At 43.4% G+C, this 25,467-nt stretch overlaps 1 protein-coding gene across 1 annotated transcript in view; it reads right to left on the bottom strand.

Annotated features, from left to right (window-relative positions):
• The window catches only part of LOC124776461, a 93,761-nt gene that overhangs the window by 53,326 nt on the left and 14,968 nt on the right, over positions 1-25,467 (bottom strand). The window contains exons 2-3 of the mRNA XM_047251470.1: positions 12,218-13,608; positions 11,578-11,817 (exon numbers count right to left, since the gene is read on the bottom strand). Coding sequence (XP_047107426.1) covers positions 11,578-11,817; positions 12,218-13,608 — 1,631 coding nt within the window. The remainder of the gene's footprint in view (positions 1-11,577; positions 11,818-12,217; positions 13,609-25,467) is intronic.

The following is a 25,467-nucleotide window of genomic DNA, read 5'->3' as shown; positions in this document are numbered from 1 at the left end:
TTTTTTGTGCAATAGTCACACACCAACAAGGATGAATGTGTGGGTACGTTATGGTGATGCAAGAGCCTTGAATTGTCTCACCACGTTTCAGGCCATTTCCTTCTCATATTTTCTCACAGGCGCCGCAACATGTCCTGATAGTACCATCAATAACAGTTTGTCACTGTGGCACAAATTCATGATGAACTAATCCTTCGAAGCATGGCTTTGATATTTGACCTGATCCAAAGAGCTTTTTTTGGTCACGGAGAAACTTTCCCAACCCACTGTGAAGATTGAATCCTGGTCTCACCATCATAACTGTAGACCCATGTTTCATCAACAATTATGAGTCTCTTAAGGAACATCTAGTTCTCATTTGCACGATCCAAAAGCTCTTCACAGACTCAAGGTGAAGGTCTTTCTGGTCTTGACTCATGAGCCGTGGGTCAAACTTGGAGGCAACACAATACATTCCAAGATGCTGTGTCAGGATTTCATGATGTGATCCAACTGAAATGTTACAGCCTTCTGCTATCACTATGAGAGTCAGTCTTTGATTAGCATCCACAATTTTGTTGGCGTTCCTGACATGAGCATCGTCAGTAGACGTCAAAGGGCATCCTGAACAAGGGTCATCTTTAACTTCCATCCAGCAATTTTTAAACTGTGTGAACCATTTGTAACACCAAGTATGACTTAAGTACCCATCCCTATAGACTTTCTGCATCATTTTGTGTGTGTGTGTGTGTGTGTGTGTGTGTGTGTGTGTGTGTGGTAAAGGTTTTCTTACATGTCATGCAAAATTTAATGCAAACATATAGCTGCTTTAACTCTGCCATCTAGAAATTTGTAAACTGTGCAACAACATTCTACTCAATGCAGCACTGAACAATAATTAACAGACATACTAAAATGAAACTTCTGACAGTTAAACTTTAGGCACAGACTAGTGCAGGCATTTGCTCCAACACGCCATCGGCATGAAATTATGAAAGTTTCAGAGTTTTTTGAACTGACCTCATATAGTACTCTGGCAGGGGATAAAGCAGGAGGCACCAATTTGAACCCAAAAAGAATGGTGTGACAAAAAGTTCTGAACAAAACTGGTGCGGGCCCTGGTGACCCCACTCATTTAGAGTAACGAGGAAGTGATGATGCCATGTGGTGTCATAAACCTTTTGCAAGTTGAAGAAGACAGCAATAAGGTGTTGACACTGGGCAAAAACTGGTTGGATAGCAGACTACAGGTTGCAGAACAGCCTTGGCGAAAATCACCCTGGGTCGTAGCCAAAAGGCACCAAGACTCAATGTACCAACATGGTCACCAGGCTCACCACATGTTCAACTTGCAGAGAACATTAGTGAGACTAATTGGGCGATAGCTGTCCATCTCAAGGGGGTGTTTAAGCAGTTTTTTAAGTACTAGAACGATCACGATTCCTCGCCACTGAGATAGGAACTCACCCACAGTCCAGATACAATTGAAATTGGCCTGGACATGATGTTGGTAACCCACCAATAGTTGTCTGAGCATTTGGCTGTGGATGCAATCTGCCCCTGCTGCCGTGTCAGGGCAAAGTACTGGGGCACTGAGGGATTCCCTCTCCCTAAACAGAGTATTATATAGCTCCAGGTGATCTGTAGTGAAAGGTTAGTGAATTCACTCCAGACGCTGCTTGATGACACAAAATGCAGGTTGATAACTCTCCAACACAATTGCTCAAGCATAATGCAGAGCAAATGTTTGGCTACAGCATATGGGTCAGTGTAGACAACGCTATTCAGTGAAATTCCAGTTGCACCTGTGGGGAAACAATGCCCATAGACGCATTGAACCATTGACTAAACCTGCAAAGGATGAGTATTTAGTAGAGATGGGCAAAAGCACTCTTTTCAGAGATTGGAGCAGAACTGGCATTCACTGGAATGAGCTAGCTCTTTTTCATGACTCATCACTCACCATTCACTCACAAAAATTTGCCTTTTTAATTCGGGTCATTATGCCTGTAATTTTATCTGGTTTAGTCCTATTTTGAAAGATCATAGGAAGATAAGTAATAGGTTTGTAGTATGTTCCTAGAAATTTTGAGATTTAAATGTTTTGCATTTCATCTGCTGTAAAAATTAAAAATATTACCACAAAATCCTAAACATTTTTTATGAAGTGCAAAAATTTTAATAGTAAGATTGATTCTTGTTACATTTTAATAATTTTATCGGAGACAAAATATAAGAAATATAGTCAAACTGTTTTTAAGTGCCTACAATCATCATTTATAATCATTGTGATAATATATGCACTCAAGAAGGAAAAACTGTATTAATCAGTAGTGTGACCCATAAATAAACTTTGATCTATTTTATTCAAAGTGAGTCACTTTCTTTTCTAGGAGCATTATTGCCCTGCTTTTGAAAAAATACGCTCACTGGGCACTGGTAAACACTGTGTGATCTAAAGTATCCTGACACCCCCAAAACATACTTTTTCATATTAGGTGAATTGTGCTGCCACCTACTTCCAGGTACACCATATCAGCGACCTCAGTAGTCATTAGACATCATGAGAGAGCAGAATGGGGCACTCCATGGAACTCACGGACTTCGAACGTGGTCAGGTGATTGGATGTCACTTGTGTCATACATCTGTACACGAGATTTCCACACTCCTGAACATCCCTAGGTCCACTGTTTCCGATGTGATAGTGAAGTGGAAACGTGAAGGGACACACACAGCACAAAAGCATACAGGCCGACCTCTCCTGTTGACTCACAGAGATCGCTGACAGTTGGAGAGGGTCATAATGTGTAATAGACAGACATCTATCCACGCCATCACACAGGAACTCCAAATTGCGTCAGGATCCACTGCAAGTACTATGGCAGTCATGCAGGAGGTGAGAAAACTTGGATTTCATGGTCAAGCGGCTGCTCATAAGCCACACATCATGCTGGTACATGCCAAACAACACCTCACTTGGTGTAAGGAGCGTAAACATTGGACGATTGAACAGTTGAAAAACGTTGTATGAAGTGACGAATCACAGTGCCCGATGTGGCAAGCCAATGGCAGGGAATGCGTATGGCGAATGATTGGCGAATGTCATCTGCCAGCATGTGTAGTGCCAACAGTAAAATTCGGAGGTGGTGTTATGGTGTGGTCATGTTTTTCATGGAGGGGGGTTGCACCCCTTGTTGTTTTGCATGGCACTACCACAGCACAGGCCTACATTGATGTTTTAAGCACCTTCTTGCTTCCCACTATTGAAGAGCAATTTGGGGATGGCGACTGCATCTTTCAACATGATCGAGCACCTGTTCATAATGCATGGCCTGTGGCAGCACAGAGTCCTGACCTGAATCCCACTGAACACCTTTGGGATGTTTTGGAATCCACCTAATTGAATGTATGCCTGCGAGAGGGGCAGCTGTCATCAAGGCTAAGAGTGGGACAACACCATATTGAATTCCAGCATTACCAATAGAGGCCACTACGAACTTTAAAGTCATTTTCAGCCAGTTGTCCGGACACTTTTGATCACATAGTGTAGCTCGGATATTTTTAAAACCAACTGTTGTAGTTTTGCATACAGAAATATTCTGATTTCCCTGTTTCAAGGCAAATATGCCTCAAATAAATATTTGTCTACTAGGGGATATTTATTATTGACACTCAAATTCAAGTTTTAATTACAAGCAAATCAATAGGCCTATCATAGAGTGGTTGTAGCTTCTCATGACGACAAAAGAGACCTCCAAAACCAACCAATGCTTTCTGTCTTGTTTATCCTGCGATGAGAAAGAGTTATTTTAGAAACATCAAAACTTCTTTTTGGGTGATTGAAAAATTCTGTAACTTGAGATTTCCACTGCCAGTGTATGTGCCTATAATGAATAAAATTTCATTAACGTCGGGAAAGTATATTTCAAGCTACATACTTCTGAAGTGAGCAGTTGTAGCCAAGATGCTGAAAACCACACAATCCTTATTACAATCTAAAATTTTAAAAGATATATTGAACTTCAAGACCAAATTTCTTCATACAGCCTAATGCAGAATGAACCAAGAAAAATAGTGGTCCAACTAATTCTGCGATAAACTCAAGTCTCCATAATAAAAAATCTGGTAGAAATTTGACAATCACCACTCACCCCAAGTCATGACTTCCTTGGGTCTACAAACACACTCCAGACTGCTGTTAATATTTTACCCACAACTGCTAAGGGATATCTGTTTCCATCTTCAAAGAAAAAAGAAGTTATAGTTTCCAGGACCTTGAGCCAATTCCCATCAAAATAATAACAAAGTATCTCATTCATGACAGAAATAGACATACAAAAGAAAGCAGAAAGATTTAATTATGTTAACAGAACAATTTATTGACCCTTCGGAACTAAAGTAAGAAGGGAAACCTAACCTAAGTTCTACAAAATGATGTCAGAGCCAACTATGACATTTGGAAGTGTATTGTTACCTGTAACAAAACAAAATGAATAAAAAATGTGTGCACTGGATAAGATTCCTAAGTAGTGTAGCTTGATGCACACTGTCTGACAGGAGGATGTCAACTGACATCAAAGAAGACACAGAGTCAAAGCTTAAATGAGCAGATTAAGGAATGTAGGAACAACTGTATGTCACAAGAATGGAAGGTGAAGAATACAGTTAATAATAATGAATTATTACCCAGTGGGCATTATGTCTTTAGGAAGACCGAGGAAAAGGTGGAAAGATCAGTTATTTCAATCCAGAAGATGTAACAGGCAAATGCCAGATACATCCAGACAAAAGAAAGTATCAAACAATGGAAACTCCAGGTTGAAATATCAACAGTGTAGGAAAAGACAGATTGATGTCTTCTTTACAGTAGGTAGCAATCTGTCTTTTCCTACACTATCAAAAGAAATTATGATTTTTTAAGTAAGTGTGATGTAATAGGTTCTAAAGTTACATATAAAACCCTCGTCCAGTATAAGAGGTGTCCTGAAAGCATCAATCTGGTCAGGTTATCAAAAAAATAAAAAATAAATGAAAATAAAAACAATATACACATACACTACTAAAAATATATAAATAATAATGTAAATACATAGTGTTATGATAAAGAACAATATCCAGTAAAGCTGATCTTGGATGGAGAAGCACTGAGTCAAGGAAGTGAACTGCAAGCTAAATCAGAGCAGAGTGATTCCACAGTTGACTGGCGATTGGGCTGGCCGACGAACAGGGCCGGCTGGCAAGCCATAGGGAAGGGTCGTTTTGGGATCTGCTTTGTGCAAGTGGTGGCAGAAAACCGCAGTTCATGTGACTCACATGATCACCAACAACATATTCCATGTATGATCTTATGTCAAAGGATTAGAAGTAACACCTCTCCAAACAGTATGTAAATGTTTATTGGGCTTCTAAAATTTGAAATTTTCTTTTCAGATCAAGAGTGTAGATACAGAGTGTAAATTACAACTGTCTTCAGTGTACCACAGTAGTGTAGATGAAGTAGAAATGAACAATCTGATATAGAACACTTGTGGTCTATCAAGTCGGAAAACTACCTCAAATAAGCTAAAAACCAGATAAAGTAAGGCACATGCACGTCACATGAGATTTTCAGTATTCTCTCACTCTCTTCATTCAAACTATTTGTTCTATAGAAAAACCGAATAGACCTTTTTTTTAATGTAGCTTGATTTTGTACTACAATATGTTTTCACTAGATGCTGCAATTTTGAGTTTTTCAAGGAAAATGTATAAGTGACATTAAATTTTCCACAAAAGGTTCCTATTAATTTTTTTCTCTCCAGGCCTGATAGTGTGTGAGAGAATATATAAAATCCCATGTGACATGCATATGCTGCAGGTTAGGTAATTTTTGAAGGCCAATGTGAAGTAGTTTCACAATTTTATAGACAACAAATGTCCTATATCAAATTGTTTTTTCCTGACTTCCTCTACACCGCTGTGATACTTTGTAAACAATTATCGCTTATACCCAGTATATGGCACAAAGTGTTAATGCAGTGTTCTGCACAACTTATCTTTCTTCATTTTCCACACTTTTGATTGCTGAGAATAGAGGCACACATCAGTAAGATTCGCAAATGCATCCATGCACTTTGTCTATACTGTATTGTTTTGCTGCTTGGGAGATGTTTCCTTCTGCATGTGTTTTTCAAGAGAAATGTACAAGTGACATTAAATTTTCTACAAAAGGTTCCAGCCAGCCACAGAATCTTCGTTCTCGTCACTAATATCATCATACAGACATTTCGGATCAGAGGAGCTAACATTCCTTTTTTCCAAGTCACTGATTGCTCACTCCTTAGAAGGATCTGCATATCTGAATCAGCTCAGGAGCGGATCGCCCATCCCTATAGTTCAATTCTTTTATCTTGGCAGCTCGCGCATGCCCGCCCAGACGCGGGAGATTGCTGCGTTGCCAGTTGCACACGACGCACGCGCCAAGAGAAGCAGCACCATAGTATAGCATAGTTCGCAAGCTTACATTTAGTGGGGAGCGCGCAGTACATGAAGTAAAGCCACCATGGCCGCATTAACCCTTTCGCTGCTACAAAGACGTGCTCCCTGCATTCCGCGCTGTGCGCGATTTTGTCACTGCACTGCTCGCCTGTGCAGACACATGGTGTTCCGACTGCTTTGACACTCTTATCATTCGATTCCACAAAAATTATTTGGCCCACAAATTAGATTTTTACACATGCCCAGTGTAAATAAAACTTTTGTTACAGTCGCGAAAGATGGAATATTTCTCAATATTACATACGACACCTATGTGGTACTTAAATTAAATGAGATATTGTTATACAGTAAATTTTATATGAAATCTGGATATTTTGTCCACATTTCATTCTCAACATTGTGGCAACTAAAATCGACCATACGAAAAGTACACTCTATGGACTTTTACCTCTGCAAACTCTTCAAAATTTCGTGCAATGATTTACTATATTTAATGCTGCATAATAACTGCGTTGAACATCGAAATAGAATTAAGTCATTTATGGGGAGAAGGTATCAGTCAAGAAGACGTGTAAAAATCAAATTTTTGGGCCAAATAGTTTTTGTGAAATCGATGATAAGTGTGTCAAAACAGTGGGAACACCATGTGTTTGCACAGGCGAGCAGTGCAGTGATGACAAAATTGCGCACAGCGCGGAATGCGGGGAGCACGTGTCTGCAGCAGCGAAAGGGTTAATGAAGAGATAAAGCACTAGAAATTTCAAAAAATTGCATTCAAACGAATAAAATTCGTTAAGTATGGCACTTCAACACTGTTTTTAAATAAAGAAAATATTACGCACCGCGCAAGTATAGAACTCGTAACCTTTCGCGTAGAAGCCCAACACCTTCACCATTACGCTAACGCAGCTCATCTGTGTTCGTTACTCCTTGAGAAGTATAACACGTCACGCAAAATACTCACAAACACTGTTGGTATGACTATGAATATTCACGCTTCGTCGAAGTACAATAGCAAATAAACAATTACCGCTGTTCTTTATTGCGAAAAAGTGGTTCGTGAGATTGATACAAACACCTTTCCTAGCTATCGCCTGAATTAGGAGTCTTATTGCTTGTTTGGTTTAATTAATTAATAGAATATGAAGCAATTGGTATAAAGAATGCTTTTCCCAAACTTTCTATAAAAGAAAGTCTGCTATCAAGACATTGCTTTTGTTCTATTACTTTATTTATGACTGAACGTTTCTAAAACTGAAGACACTCGTCCATGCTCTGCACTGCAGTCGAGATCTGGCAACGTCGTTCTCTGTTCATTGGCTGACTGTGTTTTGTGACGTCAGATGCACAGAACGAACCTAAACTCGGCCGCCAACATAAATGACGCGCACTTTAGTATGCAGTCCAGAGATAGTAACATACCATTTCCAGCATTCTTGTTTCTATTGCTTTATTAGTCGGAGACTAAGGCGTGGAGCCGTTTCAAGGCAATGAGGTGCTGCGTCAATGGATGTCACTTATGGTGTTGGAGAGCCTGCCTGTAATCCCTAATGATTACGTCAATTTCTGAAGTCCACCAAGGTACTGCCTTCCTATGGGGAGATCTGGAGGAATAGGGGATTGCCAAGTCTGCTGCCAATAGATAGCTGCAGTTGCACTCTTGACAGCTGCATCGATACCTCCATGTGGCAGGGTGCCAAGGGCAATGGCGGAGAAAAAGGCATCCCAGTCAGCACTGCTGGGAGCCCATCTGGGTGGACGTCCAGTGTGATGTTGATGGGGGAACACGACAATTGGAAAATGATCACTGTTCACACAGGTTATCACGGACTCTGCAATGGGTGGAGGAGAGAAGACGAGCGCTGCAAATGGAAAGATCACTGTCAGCATAAGATCAATAAGTCATACTGAAGTATGCGGGGGCACTGCAATTCAAGAGACAAAAACTGAGCTTTGTGAGCAAAATTTTGAAAGCTTTACTGTGGACCATCGTCATAATTCCACCCCACAATGGATTATGGGCATTGAAGTTACTCAAAATGAGGAAGGAACGGAGGAGTTGAGAAATCAGTGCAGATGACACAGTCTGAGACACTTCACTATAGGGAGGGAGATACATATCGCATATGGCGTAATCCAGAGACATCCTGACACGATCAGCCACAGTCTCCAAAGTTGTACCGCAATGCAGGGCAATGCAGAAACAGGGGAAACACATAAGAGACACTATAGTTCAGCCAGGTGGTGGCAAAAAATGCTACAGTTCCAGTGGTGGATCACGCTATCGGTATGCCCTAGGGACATGAAGGGACCATGTGCCAAGGTCATCTGCTATCACCGATTGTGAGGGTACTGTATCATCACACTTCGGTTCTGAAGTAGGTTGCATTTGGGGGGGGGGGGGGGGGGGGATATGGTGCCACAGGGGCCACCACAAACTCTGCCTTGGGTACAGAGTCTGAACAAACAGGATTTGGTGGCAAAGGGACCATCGGAACCACCTTTGCCTTGGAGATCTTTTTGCCCCTCTTCCCTTTGGAATATTTCCATGCCCTAGCTTCAGGGACAGAGGAGGAATGCAAAGCTCTATGACTGGCAACCTGTGGTTTCTTCTGCCACTGAGTATTATCCCGTTGCAGATCAGCAGAGTCCTGTGAGGGGAGCAGTTGAGGTACCTCTTCATGGTGAGAGATGCCAAAGATGTAGTCAAGCAGCCCCAAAGGCCCATTGTGGAGGGCATGAAAGGTGAGGGTAATGTCATCAGATGTGACCTTGTTTTAGCTGTAGGAATCATCATCATCATATGTACAGGATGCATAGGATCGTAGTTCTTCTTGGTCTCCTGATACATGATTCAGTCAAGAGCCTTGTCCTCTTGGATTTTCTTTTCTCTTTGGAAGATGGTGCAACCCCCTGAACAGGGAATCAGTGCTCTCCACAGCAGACACAGATGGGGGAACGGGCACAAGGAGCGACTGTGTGCAACAGATATCCACAATCCCTACAGATGGGGCTGACATTACAAAGCGAAGACACGTGCTCATATCTCAGGCATTTGAATCATCATATGGGAGGGAGAACAAATGGTTTCACATTGTGTCGATACACTATGACCTTGACCTTTTCATGCAATGACTCACCTTCAAATGCAAAGATGAAAGCCCCAATATTAATCCTACTGTCCTTTGCTTCCCACTGTACACAATGGAAAAAAATGCACACCATGTCACTCCAGACTGGCACATATATCGGCATTGATCCGTAAAAGTAAGTTGTGGTGGAAGATGGTACCTTACACCAAACTGAGACTTATGGGAGGTGGTGGTTACAGGAGTATCACTAAGCTTGTCACAGGCAACACCATCCATGGCTGAGTGGAGGATGTCATTTTAATCAGAACTGAACTACTTTTCATTTCCAAAATCACTACTACTACTCCAAACGTGTCTTATAGGGGTTCAACAAAGAATAACAGCATTATGATGAAAAAGGAATCCCCACTGGTCCTCGAGCAAACTAAGTACTGTGGGGAGTATTTCTTCCCTTATCTTAGTCCTACATTCCTCCTAATTCATAGCCAGGAAAGGAAACATTACAGGGTCATCTCTCACCATACTGTAGCAATCATTTCCTTCAGAAGAGATCGCTAGAAGTGTACGGCCATCACTAGAAGAAAGTTTGAGCTGCTTCACCCACAAGTCGTCCATCTTCGTGCCACCCACTCTGAACTGGTGCTCTCCCCACAGACACCAGTGCCCCAACCACGATGGACATATGCTCCTCGACACACACAGGGAGCTTCTACTTCAGGCATCAATAGTGCGGGCCCTATGTAATCAGGGGGCTACCACTGAGCAGGTACTTATTGATGAACCCTCCACCCTTCAAAATGGTATGGTAACTATGTTGGGTTTTGAGTATATTACTTTTGCCAGAAAGGAAGGGTCCAAAGACAGAAAGATACAAAAGACAGAACACATGAATCCAAATCCAACAAAACCAAGCATGCTCAGCTCCCATGATTACAGCATGGTCCCCTTATTGTGTTTAATAAAACACTAAATGCAGAAGGATATGAAAGACATTTGACAGCATTGAGTCTACGTACAGTAGAGGAACAGTTTGGAGATCATAACTGATTGTATCAACATGGCAATCCTGTCATAAAGTAGCCTCTGTGAGGTAATGGTTTGTGGGCAACAACTTTCCTGAAATGGAAGATGGACAGGTCTGCCCAGAGTCGCAACCTGGGTCCATTAGAACACTTTTTGGATGGGTCAGAATGTCAATTTCACTCCAGACACCAGTGTCCAATATCGCTACCTTCTCTAGTTTCGACTCTTGAGGCAAAATTTTCTGTCATTCCGCCACAGATGTTCGCGTAACTCATTGAAAATGTCCCAGCATAGTTCAGCGCCATCATAAAGGTACAGAATGGGCATACCTCATATTAATGTCCACAAATAGGTGTTTAGATACTTTCAATGCTATAAGTGCGTGTCACTTAAAGACAAACACTCAAAACTATATATTTTGGTTCTGAACTGAGCTTCACATAATGTATGCCTTGACTCATTCCACATTCACGAAAATTTTCCTTCATGATGGAAAACACAGCACACAATGAATGACTATTAATTTCAATAGAGGTTTTATATTTTGCCTGAATAACACATGAATTTCTTAGCAGTAAACTAAGTCCTATCACTTCTCAGGTATTTCTTTTTTATCTGATTCAGGACTAACATTCTAAGATGTTTTGTAAGTATCGTTTCAACATCAGCATAATATATTACAGTGCCTGCTTCCTAACAGGCCAAATCAATAACTGCTACAATGAAAGATAAGGTTGCAAGGAAAGAATTTTACTAAACACTAGAGCTAATTTCAACTAAATAGGAATTTTTAATTTTTGATGGAAATAAAATGTTTTCTGTTGTTCAGCTAAGAAGTATAGTCAATTTTGTATTACCTACAAAGGTAAACTCCAGTCAAGTTCTCATTTTGCAGGTATGTTGGTTCACATACTGGCAGATACGTAAAATTAATTTGCTCATATCACGGATCAAGAGAGATGGCAACCATTAAAAGAAATAGTGTACTCAGGTAATATAACTTACCATACAAATGTAGTTGTCAGCCTCAGTATCTTCAGAGAACTTGTTCAATATAATTTTTTCAATAGAATGCAATAGCAGGTTATTTCCATTCACTGTTAATGCAGACAATGGGCTTTTCAATTCTTTAAGTGCAGTAATTACAACAGCAAGCTGCTGTTTGTTATGAAGCACTTCTGACAATGCCTTCATTACAAAATTCTGAGGTGATTGTAAACAGACTGCAACACACTGTTTAACAAACTGTAAAAAAGTATCACACAACATGAACATTTCAGTTAATAATGGACCAAAAGGTAATTTGTAAAAAGTAGTGGAAAAACAGCTAAAACATATGTGTACAAAAATTATATTATAGATTAGTTACGAACAGCAAACACTGATAATGTGTGGCAGGGCCAGGTGCCAGTCACCCATAGTTCTTTCTCAAGTACCACCTGATAACTGCATTGGCTATTTTGTAGGTACAAGCAGAGATTAAGTGTGGCTGACAGCACACTGGCAACACTTTGCTGCCCCCCCCCCCCCCCCCTCAAATCCCAAAATTATAATCACCACTCCATCATACAGCAGTATTAAGCACATTCAATTCAACAATGTATACAAACTATTTCCTTAAAAGGAGTAACAACAGCATAATTACCTCCTCTTGTTTTGCTTCTTCAGAAAATTCTGTAGATTTGTTGAAACACTCTGTACAATCTTTATTAAATTCTTTTGTTTCCAGCACAGATGACACACCTTGCTTCGAAAAGAAATGATTCAACACTTCGAACTGCAGCGGTAGCTCCAGACTTTTCACTGCTTTAAGTGACAAGTGTTTCAACCTCTCGCGTGGGATATCACTTAAATTTTCAGTAGAGGACAATTTATTAGCAGCAATGTCTAGTATCCTACAAACATCATCTTTATCCACAACTGATAAATTCCCTTCCAAGCACACCAAAGTTTCTTCAGTCTCACAGAGACAATCAAAACTAAGAAAAGCCTTCCACCATCTATTAAGTCTTTTATCTTCATTTGGTATATTTTTCATTACTGTTGCAAGATCTGCAGACATTATTATGTCTTCCTCACTTATAGGTTTGGTAGCAAAGCGCTGTAGCAAGGGCAACAATTTTTCCACACAAGAAAATTTCTGACTGAACTCCTGAACACTATTTATAGCTTCAGAGACACGAAAGCTTGCCTCAGCAATATCCAGTTGCAAATGCCTTTCATCTTTTTCATCACATTCTACCCAAAACAACCATAAATCTACTGTAACTCCATACAAATTATGCAAACAAGCAGTAAGTAAGTCATTGGTAATTTCAGAAATAGAATCAGTTCTACAGTGTTCCTCATGTTTACATTCCTCAATGGGATAATCTATGCTCTTGTAAATGGTATGTATACTATCATTATGTTCTGGACAATTTACAAAATATTTTAAACAATGTTCACAAACAATTAATAACTTTTTCATTGCACAACCTGCAAAATAATGCAAGTCTTTAATTCCTCTTCCTTCAAATCGTTTCTTCCCTGGGTCCAAAAATATTGTCAAGAAAGTTTTTAAGTATTCTGTGAATCTGCACCAACAATAATTCATGTTTTCTGAAGTAATTCTTCCTAAGGAAATCTTCAAAAGTTGTGTGTATATACCTACAATTGATTTGGAGCTCAATTCCAGGGCATCATATAGCTCCATCGAAGTCTTTTTGTGAGCCAGTGTATCTATTACATGAATAACAAGTGATGGTGGTCCATTTGCAATGAAATCATAGACATAAGCTTGCAAACCTATATCCCAAAATATTGAAATTAGTAAATCCTTACTGACAGTTGGGATGCTTCCAATGAGATGTCCGCAGTTTTCATCTGCCATTAATGGGTCCTCATCAAACATGTCAGAATTCAATAATAAAAATATTACCATTTTTTTCAAACCATCATGCAAATTTTCTGATTTAGCATTTAAGAAATCTTTGTACTTTTCATGTATTACTGCTGCTAACTTTTCAGTGATCTCTTTGGTCTTCAGGCTATCTCCTGAAACAACAGAAACAGTACATACAGTTGACACAAAAGAAATAAAATCTAATTTTATAGTTTAGGAATCGTAAAAAGCAAAACAGCATGTCAAGGAAAAAATCTCTTCTATTTCTCTGGACTGTAATGTGTTTTTTTTTTTTTCTTCCCCAAGTCTGCTTCTTCAGCAACACAGATTTTATTAAGCTCGAATTATGTAAAAATATATCACAGGAGGTAACAGATCTCGACTCCCCTGGAAATACACAAAATGTAAAACTTCTGTAAGTGGACAGCTCTTGACTAGCACAGTAATCTGGAAGTTTGTTGAAAATCTCACATGTTAGTGCAGGAGAATACTGTTTAGAGATTCTGGAAGCATTCTAATATGAACCAAGCTCTTGAGGCACCGATACTCTGTTCACTATTGAAATCGCAAATTGGTAGAAAGTTGTCTGAAGACAGTACCACATTAGGTAGAGAGGCAAATATATGTGCTAGCCAAATGGTAGGTAACAACTAAGTCCAAATCACAGTCCACGAGAAAATCATGTAGAACAGTGTCGTCATTAATAGGTATCCATGAAGCTTGTTATAAATGTCAGCTGGTTGACAACTGTGGTTGTGATGGTATGCGGAAGCCCTTGACCTGGCACCAGAGGATGTATCCTCCCTAGCAACCTTACCAGACATGTGCATAATTATAGCCACTGATCTACTGGCATGTCGGGTGGATTACAAGATCCCTTCTGCCTTGGATCAGCCTATAAGACTGAACTCATCTTGCTGGGGGGCGGAGGGGGGGGGGGGGGGGATTGGCGTGCTGCTTCGGATGCTGCCCATGGTAGAGGAGCTGTTCCCAGGTCTGCCACTGGAAAGGCATGAGGAGATGACAGTTTGGACTCCTGGCTTGCTGATGGTTCCAGAGAAGGCTGTGGGTCTGACGTAAGACCCAATGCAAACTGTGGTGGATGGGGACGATCTCCTGCATATTGTTGTTCAGGTACGAATCATATATATGATGGATGATGGCTGGAGGACTGGGAATGCCAGGTGCCCATCGCTTGGAATGTCATCCTGGAATCAAAACCCACATCTGCTGTTGTTTGCCCTAGGGATGGGCAAGGAGGGCTGCGCGCCATGAGTGTAGAATATCCACAGGTGGAGTGTGCCCAGATGGCACACACAAATGGAGCTGGTTGCTGTGCCAGCGAAGGATGCCTCAAGGTGTGGCCACGAAGATCAGTTGGTGGCTTGTTGGGCTGTGATGGAGCCATGTATAAAGTCATGCATATGGCCAAACATGTAGGCCATGACTCCCACCTTAAAAGGAGTGGCCATTTCTTCTTCTTCTTCTTGTACCAAGAGAGTCTGCAACATATCTAACAATGAACGATGGGGTATCCATGCAAGAGCTTCATTGGGCTTTGATAGTGCATTGGTGTTGGCCTGTAAGAGGACAAAATAGAAAGCAGCACAGAATTGGTTTTTCAATCTGCATTTTGAACATTTGCACAAAACATTCAGCCATGGAATTAGAGGCAGGTCAAATGGAGGTGTGGTAACATTGCATTTGGGGTGCAAAACTTTTGAAACCAGCAGATGCAAACTGCCACTGACTATTGGTGAAAAGAACTTGTTTGGCTCCTCAGTACAAAAAACAGTGACCAGGGCCTTAGCAAAATGTTCCATTGTGTTCCATTGCATTATTATGATGTAAGGAAAATGAGAATATGCAGCTATTTAAGTCAGTCACATGGTCCCATGGACTAGAACCCATAAAATCCACATGCTCTCAGTCCCACAGCTGGCTGAGTGTAGGCTACAGTTGGTAGGCTAGGGCTGTGCTGGTTGCTGCATCTGACAAGCTGGAAAGTGTTGAGTCATGCACACAATATCTTCTTTCACCTGTGGCCAATAAATGTCAGTAGGCCATATTCTTCATTCTAGAAATGTTCCAGTGGTGCTGATGTAGGAGTTGCAATATATGGGAGAACTTCCAGAATCACCACTCAATACTGACCATCATCTTGACTCAATAACAGGTCACCTTTGCAGAGATGAAGAGTATGGCCTTGTCGATAAGAAGCAATGAAGTTCTGCAGAGACTGCAGGAGGAAGTGCCTGTGGGTAGCTAAAAACCTGTCTCAAGAGTGGATCCTTATGTGTGGCTGCTGCAACACTTCTGGTAGTGATGCAAAAGGACAAAAAGTACTTGCCACATATTCACAACATGCTCCTCATGACTGCTTCCTGTGCCTGCTATATCACCAAAATAATTGATGCACTGTGGAATATTGGCAATAGTTCATTCTAAAAATTGATATTGAAAAAGGTCGTATGGAATATTTAATACCAGCATGGGTTTGGAAATTTTGTTCAAATAAGCTGAAAATAAGCTTCCAAAAGACTGATTTTAGAGAAATATTGAACTCCAATCAAGTTCAAAAATGATTCATCACAAGTGGATAGGCACGAGATGACAACTGACTAATCATTTACCATATTTTTTAAACAACCATAAAGGTACAACAATCCACCTGATCTGTGAACACTGATTAAAGGTGATGCCCACCTAATATAAGGAATTAGGGACAGCAGTTTTAACTCCTCTAAACAATCACAGTATTGGATGGGTTTTGCAAAATGTAACATGGAAAAGGAAACCAGAAGCCATTCCCAGACCTGGAGAAAACGAGGGAACATTTTGGAGACACAGAAGCTCTACTTCTGCACATGGAATGGTATACTTTGAACTCCTTGGACAGAAAGTTTGATAGAAAAAAACCGTAGGCTGCACTACACATCTAGACAAAAAACTGTATCCACTGTAGGTTCCACAACAACAGAGAGAGAGAGAGAGAGAGAGAGAGAGAGAGAGAGAGAGTTAGTTCTGGTTACTTGCTTACACAATAATTCCAGAACTACTTAACCTAGTACCAAACGTGCAAAATCCAGGATGGAATGCAACAATATAGTGAAAAGGAAAGTTACCACCCACCATATAGTGGAGATGCTGAGTCGCAGATAGGCATAACAAAAAGATTGTCACAAATAATAGCTTTCAGCCAGTAAGGTCTTCCCCAGATTTAGATGTCAAACACACACATACATACATAAACAAATGCAACTCACACACACGACTGCAGTCTCAGGCAACTGAGGCCACACTGCGAGCAGCAGCACTAGAGCTTGATGGGAGTGACGACTGGGTGGGGGTAAGGAGGATAGTAGGGCAGGCATGGCGGACAGTGACATGCTGTTGGGGAGTGCGGAGGGAGGAGGTGGAAAGAGGGTAGGGTAGATATATGCAGTCAGGAAGTTAGAGGAAAGGAGCAGAGAGGTGGGGAGGGAGTGGGAGGGTAGCAGAAAAGGAGAGAAGTAAAAAGACTGCATGCGATGGAGGAATGAGGGCTGTGTAGTGTTGGAATGGGAACAGAGAAGGGGTCAGATGGGAGAGGACAATGACTAACGAAGATTGAGGACAGGAGGGTAACGGGAATGTAAGATATATTGCAGGGAGAGTTCCCACTTACGCAATTCAAAAAAGCTGATGTTAGTGGGAAGGATCCATATGTTACAGACTGTGAAGCAATCATTGAAATGGAGGAAGTCATTTTTGGCAGCGTACTCAGCAACAGGGTGGTACACTTGTTTCTTGGCCACAGTTTGTTGGTGGTGGCCTGTTGGGTTGAGTAGGACCAGGTGAAGCAATGGAGGAGAAGTTGTTGAGGTTCTGGAGGAATGTAGATAGGTTCTGGAGGAATGTGGATACGGTGTCCTCACCCTCGATCCAGGTCGCAAAGATGTCATGGATGAATCTGAACCACATGAGGGGTTTAGGATTCTGGATGTTTAGGAAGGATTCCTCTAGATGGCCCATGAATAGTTTGGCGTAGGACGATGTCATGCAGGTGTCCATAGCCGTACCACAGATTTGTTTTGGATATAGGGGCATCCTTCTCAATTATTAATCGACATATGTATCTCTGGCTGGGCTCTCCATCCTTAAAAGTAGTTGTGGCTTAGCTGCGGACATCTGCTCATCTTAAAATTCTGATACTGGGCTAGTAACAGTATTGTGAAAAGGAAAGTTGCCACTCACCATATAGTGGAGATGCTGAGTCAGATAGGCACAACAAAAAGACTGTCACACACACACACACACACACACACACACACACACACACACACACACACACACACCTGCAGTCTCAGGCAACTGAGGCCATACTGCGAGCAGTGGCACCGGCACATGATGGGAGTGGCGACAGGATGGGGGTAATGAGGAAATGAGGAGGAGGGGGGGGGGGGGGGATAGTAGGATAGGTGTGGCGGCCAGTGATGTGCTGTTGGGGAGCTCGGAGGGACGAGGTGGAAAGAGGGTAGAGCAGCTATGTGCAGTCGGGACGTTAGACGGAAGGAGCGGAGAGGTGGGGAGGGAGCGTTAGCTGAAAAGGAGAGAAGTAAAAAGACTGCATGCAATGGAGGAATGGGGGCTGTGTAGTGCTGGAATGGGAGCAGAGAAGAGGCTGGATGGGAGCCCTCACCAACATAGTCCTGCAAAACCATGATTGCTGTAGTGCTTGGCACAAATTTCACTGCTTGGTGCTAATCTAATCACAATGTCTTGTGTTAACGATTCTACATAAAATTGACAAGGACATGCAAATTTGCATTTTCTATTTGGTCCTTGTAGATTTGCGTTCCCCCTCTGAAATATAATTTTCTGATGCTACCTAGAAAGGAACTCTAAATGAGCAGTCACCGATGCATTTTTGTAGCAAAATGTTCACTTAAAAGTGAGTGAATGGTGGTGAGGGGTAGCAGTGACGAGTGAGATAAATGGGCTAATGTTGGCACACTAGAGCTGTGCTTCGTAGACAATACAAAGACCCATTTTTGCTCAGGGCACTTAAAGTCACTTGGCAGGAAATGAAGTGCAAATGCTTTTGATACACTTCTCAACCCTCTTGAGGTTCACTAATTTGCTGGAAAGTTGGGACTGTCAGAAGCAGACATGTCAGATCTGTCAACTTCTGTACAAGCTCATGCTGCCAGTTGAGTTGTTTCCAAGAGCTCAAGAAACTTGTTTGTTCATCATGGTTGAAAAACTAAGTAAAATGGTCTGAACAGTCCCATTCTGGCATGAGGTAGGTTGCAATTCAGAAAAATCATCATCACCATTCTTGTAAATCTGCTTCTTCAACAACACAGATTTTACTAAGCGCAAATTATGTGCAAATAAATCACAGAAAGTAAAAGTTGCTAACTCTTCTGGAAATACACAAAACAGGAAACTTCTGGAGGTGGATACTCTTGGCCAATAAAGGCCTCTGTGCCAGCCTTTAGATCAGCTGCGTGCATTTGCCATGTGACTTGGCACCTTTGGATGTATCCTTGTGCACCATGCCCAGCTACCCCCGGATGTATGCATAATTATACTGATTGATCCATTGTCAGAGATGAGGCCTTATCTGTTGGGAAAAACAGTGAAGTAAAGAACCACCGCAACTCTAGGGTGCAGCGAAGCACGGTAATCAGTTGATATTATAAACTAAAGTCCTTTGCACAGTTTTTCTGTCTGCCTCATATGGCTAATCTCACACACAACTGTAGTGATTTTGATACAGTTTTCATTAATATCTAAACCAACCCAAGAGGGAAGTTTCTGTGTACCACTATATATTAATATGGCTGGTCACTAGTGGAGAAATAAAATGAAAGAGGTACTGAAAGCCAAAAACTACAATGATCTGTTCAATATAAATTTAAAGAAAGTCAAATGCACTTGACCACCTCCGATTAACTGGCTTACCCAAATACTCTCACCAAATGAAGCTCCACTTTAAACACAAAAAAATTCATTAGTAATGAGTTCGTCTTCAATTACACATTAAACCCTGACTTTCCTTCCTTTGTTCTACAGACTATAAACTGTTGCAAACAATGTTAGAAAGTAATGCCTTTCAGACATAAGCTCCACAATTGAAGATGCAGCGAAGTGGACAAAATGGCAACAAACCTTCAATGTATGAAAACTATAGCTCCTTTTACATGGGCTACAGACAAACAGCAAAGATGAGAAAGAAAGGAATGGAAGAAGAAAATAAAAAAAATATATATGATATGGAATGAAGGTAATAACTCACTGAATAGTAGAAGCATTGAGAGCAGTTGAAAGGTGAACAACCCCCCCCCCCCCCCCCCCCCACACACACACACACACACACACACACACACACACACACACACACACACACACACACACACACACACAGAGAGAGAGAGAGAGAGAGAGAGAGAGAGAGAGAGAGAGAGAGAGAGAGAGAGAGGGGGGGGGGGGGGGTGAAGAGAGAGGGGGAGGGAGGGAGGGAGGGAGGGAGAGGGGGAGGGAAGGGGGAGGGGAAGAGGTAGTTGGGGAAAGGTGGCTAATGACTGAGAGGGAGATAGCAACTGCACTCACATGAGATTGGAAAGCATGAGGGAGTTGCAGCAGGTACACAGGATAAGAATGCAACAAGAGCATTGGCACAGGTAAGCTTGTGCAGTGCATGAAGAAGTAGATGATGATGATGATGTGGAGTAGGAGTGGACCGGGGGGGGGTTACTGTTATATCCAAGCCAGTAATGCCACCCGAGCCCGCTGCCAAAAGGTTGGCAGCATCAAAGTCCGGACGCCGTCCGCATAAGCAGCGCCAGCGAGACAGGAAATCGCCGCAAGTCCGCGCGCGCCACCGCTGGCTTCTGGGTTCTTAAGCGCTGGAGTCGCGAGCGCTAGGACAGTTCTGTATTCGCCGCTCAGTTGTATACTCGCCACCGAATTGTGTACTTCCTAGTCAGTTGTGTGTTCATCGCAGCAGAGTTGTTGTTTGTTGTCAGCCGACGCTGACCTAGCCGCTCCGACTCGAACTAGACAGATTTCTGTAGACACGGAGTTCACTACTGTGTTACTGTATCTTCGTTAATAAAGATAAGCACCGACTTTTATTTAATCAGAGTGTTTGGGTTTTCATCTTTCTGTTCACTGTTCCAGCGGACCGGTCGGCCCGCTATTAAAAGTGTGGCGGTGACTTCGTAAGCCGTTCTACAGCGAATTGCTTGTCGCTACAAACACCGCCACAAAACTGGCGACGAGGACTTCCGAACTCGTGTGCAGGGCTGGTTCACCTTGTTTCTGGTTATACTAGTTATAGCGATACAATTTTGGGGGCTGGTTTAATTTGTGTTCACTATGTCTGCCGAATTACAACAGTTGATCTTGTTACAGATTCAGCAAATACAAAGTCTGGTGGAAGCAATCGCCAACCAAGCGGCTAATCCTCCAACACAAAAGGAACAAGCACAGGCAGCACCACCTTTCCGTGCTTTTGATGCATCACGAGAAGAATGGCGAGAATATTTCGCGCAGTTGCAGGCGCACATGACAGTCTACAAAATCACAGGTACTGAGCGGCAGCTTTATTTAATTTCCACTGCAGGCGTGGAAGTCTATCGACTACTTTGTAAGTTGTTCCCGGAATCCCAGCCAGAAGCTTTAGACTATGACGTTGTTGTTAACAAGCTTGCTGAGTATTTCGAGTCGCGAGTTCATGTGGCAGCAGCCAGATTCAAGTTCTTCAGATTGAAGAAACTGCCACATCAATCTAATAAACAGTGGTTAACAGATTTACGGGGCCTCACCCGTCAGTGCCGATTTAATTGTGTGTGTGGAGCTTCCTACAGTGATGTCATGTTACGAGACGCTATTACTCAAAACATTGCAGATTCTCGTATTCGTGCTGCTATCTTAAAGTTGCCTGACCCGTCATTAGAGACTGTGATGAACATCATTGAAGCCCAAGATACTTTTGACTATGCTGAGTGTGAGTTAGATCAGCCATGTATTTCTCAAATTGCCTGTGCTAAGCAAGTTATGTCACGCCCGCGGCCCCACCGGCAGAGTCAGACTGTAAACACTAGCCGGCCGCGTCATGTTAAACACATTCGTCAGCCGCGTGTGCAAAATGATAGAGTTAAGTCTTGCCCTAAGTGTGTTCTTGCTCATCCTCGTGAACGTTGCCCGTTACGAAACGCGGTTTGTCACTTTTGTCAAAGGAAAGGACACATCCAGACTGTTTGTTTGCGTAAACACAAGAACAATTCTAGTGCTGCCCAGCCCATGGATATTCATGTTCTTCAAAGCCAGCCCGCCCAGAAGGTCGCGTTTAAAGACTCTTCCACGGTTCGTGTGGGTAATAAACTTGTTCGCAATAAGCCACCCACCCAGCCCTCTGCTATGCGACCCAAGCGTAATTCAAACGCTGTAAAAAGTAATGTACAGACTGCAAGTGAAGCGGGAGTTGTTGTTCCACCCGCCCAACCCACGAGTTGTCGTAAGCAGCGAACACGCGCTAAACGCGCAGATTTTGTGTCTTCCGCCTCCACTGCACCGATCCAGAGACAGTGTAATAAACTATTTGTGAAGCTACGCATCCAGGATAAGACCTTCAATTTTCAATTAGACACTGGTGCGTCTGTGACTCTCATAAATAATGCTACGTATGCAGCTATCGGCCGCCCTAAACTTTCAGTGGCAAAACATTCTTTGGCTACTTATAGTGGAGAACAAATTCCTGTGTTAGGTGTATGTAGCGTGCCAGCCACATTCCGTGGCAATACAAAAACAGTTTCATTCACAGTGCTCCACGCTACAGACAGTGTAAACATTTTCGGATTAGACTGTTTTGACTTGTTTGGCCTGTCTATCCAAGACAATGTGTTGCAAATTAATTCTGTTGTTGTTCCTCAAGACAGCATAACCGATTTGTGTAAACGATACAGTGACATATTTAAAGACGAACTAGGTTGTGCTGCGAACTTTGCCGCTCATATTACGTTAAAAGATCATGCTCAGCCTCGATTTTGTCGTGCTCGTCCAGTGCCTCACGCCCTCCGTGCACCTGTAGAAGATGAACTTCGTCGTTGGCAAAACAACGGTGTTATTCAACCCGTTTCAGCGAGCCAGTGGGCTTCTCCCTTAGTTATTATAAAGAAACCGTCTGGCAAGTTACGTTTGTGTGCTGATTTTACGTCGACAGTTAATCCTCAGACTGTCATTGATTCTTTTCCTTTGCCTAGACCGGACGAGCTGATGGATAAGTTAGGGGAAGCTCGTTTCCGTAATTTGGAGTGTTTGTTTAAAGTGTTGTCTCAGGCAGGCCTACGTTGCAACATCGATAAATGTTCATTTTTCCTTACGGAGATGGAGTATCTGGGACATGTTATTAATGCTCAAGGCATTCATCCCTCCCAGTCACATTTAGCAGCTATTCGTGATTTGCCCGCCCCTCGCAATCTGCATGAATTGCAAGCAGTACTTGGCAAATTGACGTATTATATTAGGTTTATACCTAATGCATCACAGATTGCTGCACCGTTGCATCGTCTCCGCCGTAAGAATGTTCCGTTTGTGTGGTCAGCTGATTGCCAATCAGCCTTTCAGCAGCTTAAAGAGGCTTTATTGAATGATCGTTGTCTGGTCCATTACGACCCTAACAAGCCTCTGGTGTTAGCTTGTGATGCCTCTTCTTTCGGCCTCGGTGCTGTGTTGTCTCACCGAGTCGGTAACACCGAACGTCCTATTGCGTTCGCATCTAAATTGCTAAACAAAGCTCAGTGTAATTATAGCCAATTGGACAAGGAAGCGTTGGCTATTGTGTTCGGTGTCACAAAATTCCATCACTACCTCTATGGTAGACCATTCTATTTAGTAACAGATCACAAGCCCCTGACGTCACTGTTTCATCCGTCTAAACCAGTTCCTCAGCGGACAGCTCAGAGACTACAACGTTGAGCTCTTTTGTTATCACAATACCAGTATGAGATACTGTATCGGCCTACAGCTCAGCATGCAAACGCTGACACGCTTTCTAGATTGCCGATTGCTGCGGATGATGTCTTCGATTCCTCTGAAGACTCTTGCCATCAGATTGACGCCGATGAGCATCAATCCCTCGGGGATTTTCCGATTGATTATCGTCAGGTGGCACGTGAGACAGCTATGGATCCTCATCTGAGTTTCCTATTACGTTTTGTTCAACCTGGTTGGCCGTCCAAGGCAAAGGACATATCGGATCCTGTGGTTCGTCGCTATTATCCGCAACGTCATCTGTTGTCTGTTTCGCACGGAGTTTTGCTGTTACGCACCGAGAATGACCAGCTTCGTGTAGTGGTTCCCCAAGTGCTCCAATCCAAGGTCCTCGACTTGTTGCATCAAGGTCATTGGGGAGTGGTCCGCACCAAGCAGCTTGCCCGCCGTCATTGTACATGGATCGGCATTGATAAGCAGATTACGCAGATGTCTACAGATTGTTCGACGTGTGCCGAACACCAAGCTGCTCCGCCTCAACGCTATTTTGAGTGGGCGCGCCCTGCCGGTCCCTGGCAGCGAGTACATATTGATTTCGCAGGTCCATATTGGAATTCTCGTTGGCTCATCGTGATAGATGCATTTAGTAATTTTCCGTTTGTTGTGCCCATGCAGTCTACAACATCTGCACAAACTATACAGGCGTTGACTTCAATTTTTTGTATTGAGGGTCTTCCAGAAGTTTTAGTGTCTGACAATGGTCCACAATTTACCTCTGCTGAATTTGAAAGTTTTTGTTCTGCCAATGGCATTCGCCATGTTCTTACTCCGCCGTTCCACCCTCAATCGAATGGTGCAGCGGAACGTTTTGTACGCACATTCAAGGATCATATGGACCGCCTTCGTGCTACGCACTCTCGTCAGCAGGCCCTCATCACGTTCCTGTCGTCGTACCGGACCACGCCACGCGACGGCCCTTCGCCTGCGGAGCTTCTCCACGGCCGTCGTCATCGCACCCTACTATGGTTGTTGCACCCCCCGGATCGACCCGCCGCTTCTGAGGATCGCACGCGTTTTCAGCGCACCGACGCCGTTTTTTTCAGAGTTTATCACGGTCGTTGTCGTTGGGAACGTGGTACCGTGATAAGTGTCCAGGGTCGCGGTTTTTATACTGTTCAAGGTGCTACTGGGGTGCACAGGAGGCATCAGAACCAGTTGCGCCGCGCTGGCCGCCCGGATTCTGCCGCTCGTTCTTTGTCCACAGATTTGGTCCGCGGCGGGTTCCAGCCACACCTTCCGACTTCGCTGCCGCCCCCAGGGCAGCAGCAGCAGCCGTCGCCGCTACCACGCCAACAGCCCGTCCCGTTGATGCCTCCCGCGCAGCTTCATCCGGGAGCGCCCTAGGTGGTCGCTCCGGCGCCTGCGGTCTCTCTTCAGTCGCCACCGCCTTCGGAGCTGATGGACGTCGACCCCTCAGCCGGGCCGCCTTCCCAAGCGGTGGCTGTGCAGCATGTCCTGCAGCCGCTTTCCTTGGGCACCCCCAAGGAGTCTGACACCGCAGCGCCTTGTCCGGCGCCCACTCAGCAGCCGTCGACGCAGCGTCAGGAGACGCTGCCTCTCTTCGTGGGTCCCGACGCCCCGTCGCGTCCAGTACCAGAAGCTGCGCCCGTGGTCACAGGCGTGCACCCTGACCTCGGTTTTCAGTCGGTGTTTCCCGAGGCCCCGCACAGCCAATGCTGGGGTGCGGACCGGGGACTGCCACCGACAACAGTCTCCGCCCCGGTCTCTTCTGCTACGCCTGCGGCCAGACCCCTCCCCCGCCGTCGACGCTCGCCACGTCATTATTCAACGATGGTGCGGCGATTTGGGGGGGAGGAGTGGTATATCCTAGCCAGTAATGCCACCCGAGCCCGCTGCCAAAAGGTTGGCAGCATCAAAGTCCGGACGCCGTCCGCATAAGCAGTGCCAGCGAGACAGGAAATCGCCGCAAGTCTGCGCGCGCCATCGCTGGCTTCTGGGTTCTTAAGCGC

Source organism: Schistocerca piceifrons, chromosome 2 (assembly GCF_021461385.2).
Source record: "Schistocerca piceifrons isolate TAMUIC-IGC-003096 chromosome 2, iqSchPice1.1, whole genome shotgun sequence".
Lineage (NCBI taxonomy): Eukaryota > Metazoa > Arthropoda > Insecta > Orthoptera > Acrididae > Schistocerca > Schistocerca piceifrons.
This window is presented reverse-complemented; position numbering and strand designations above follow the sequence as displayed.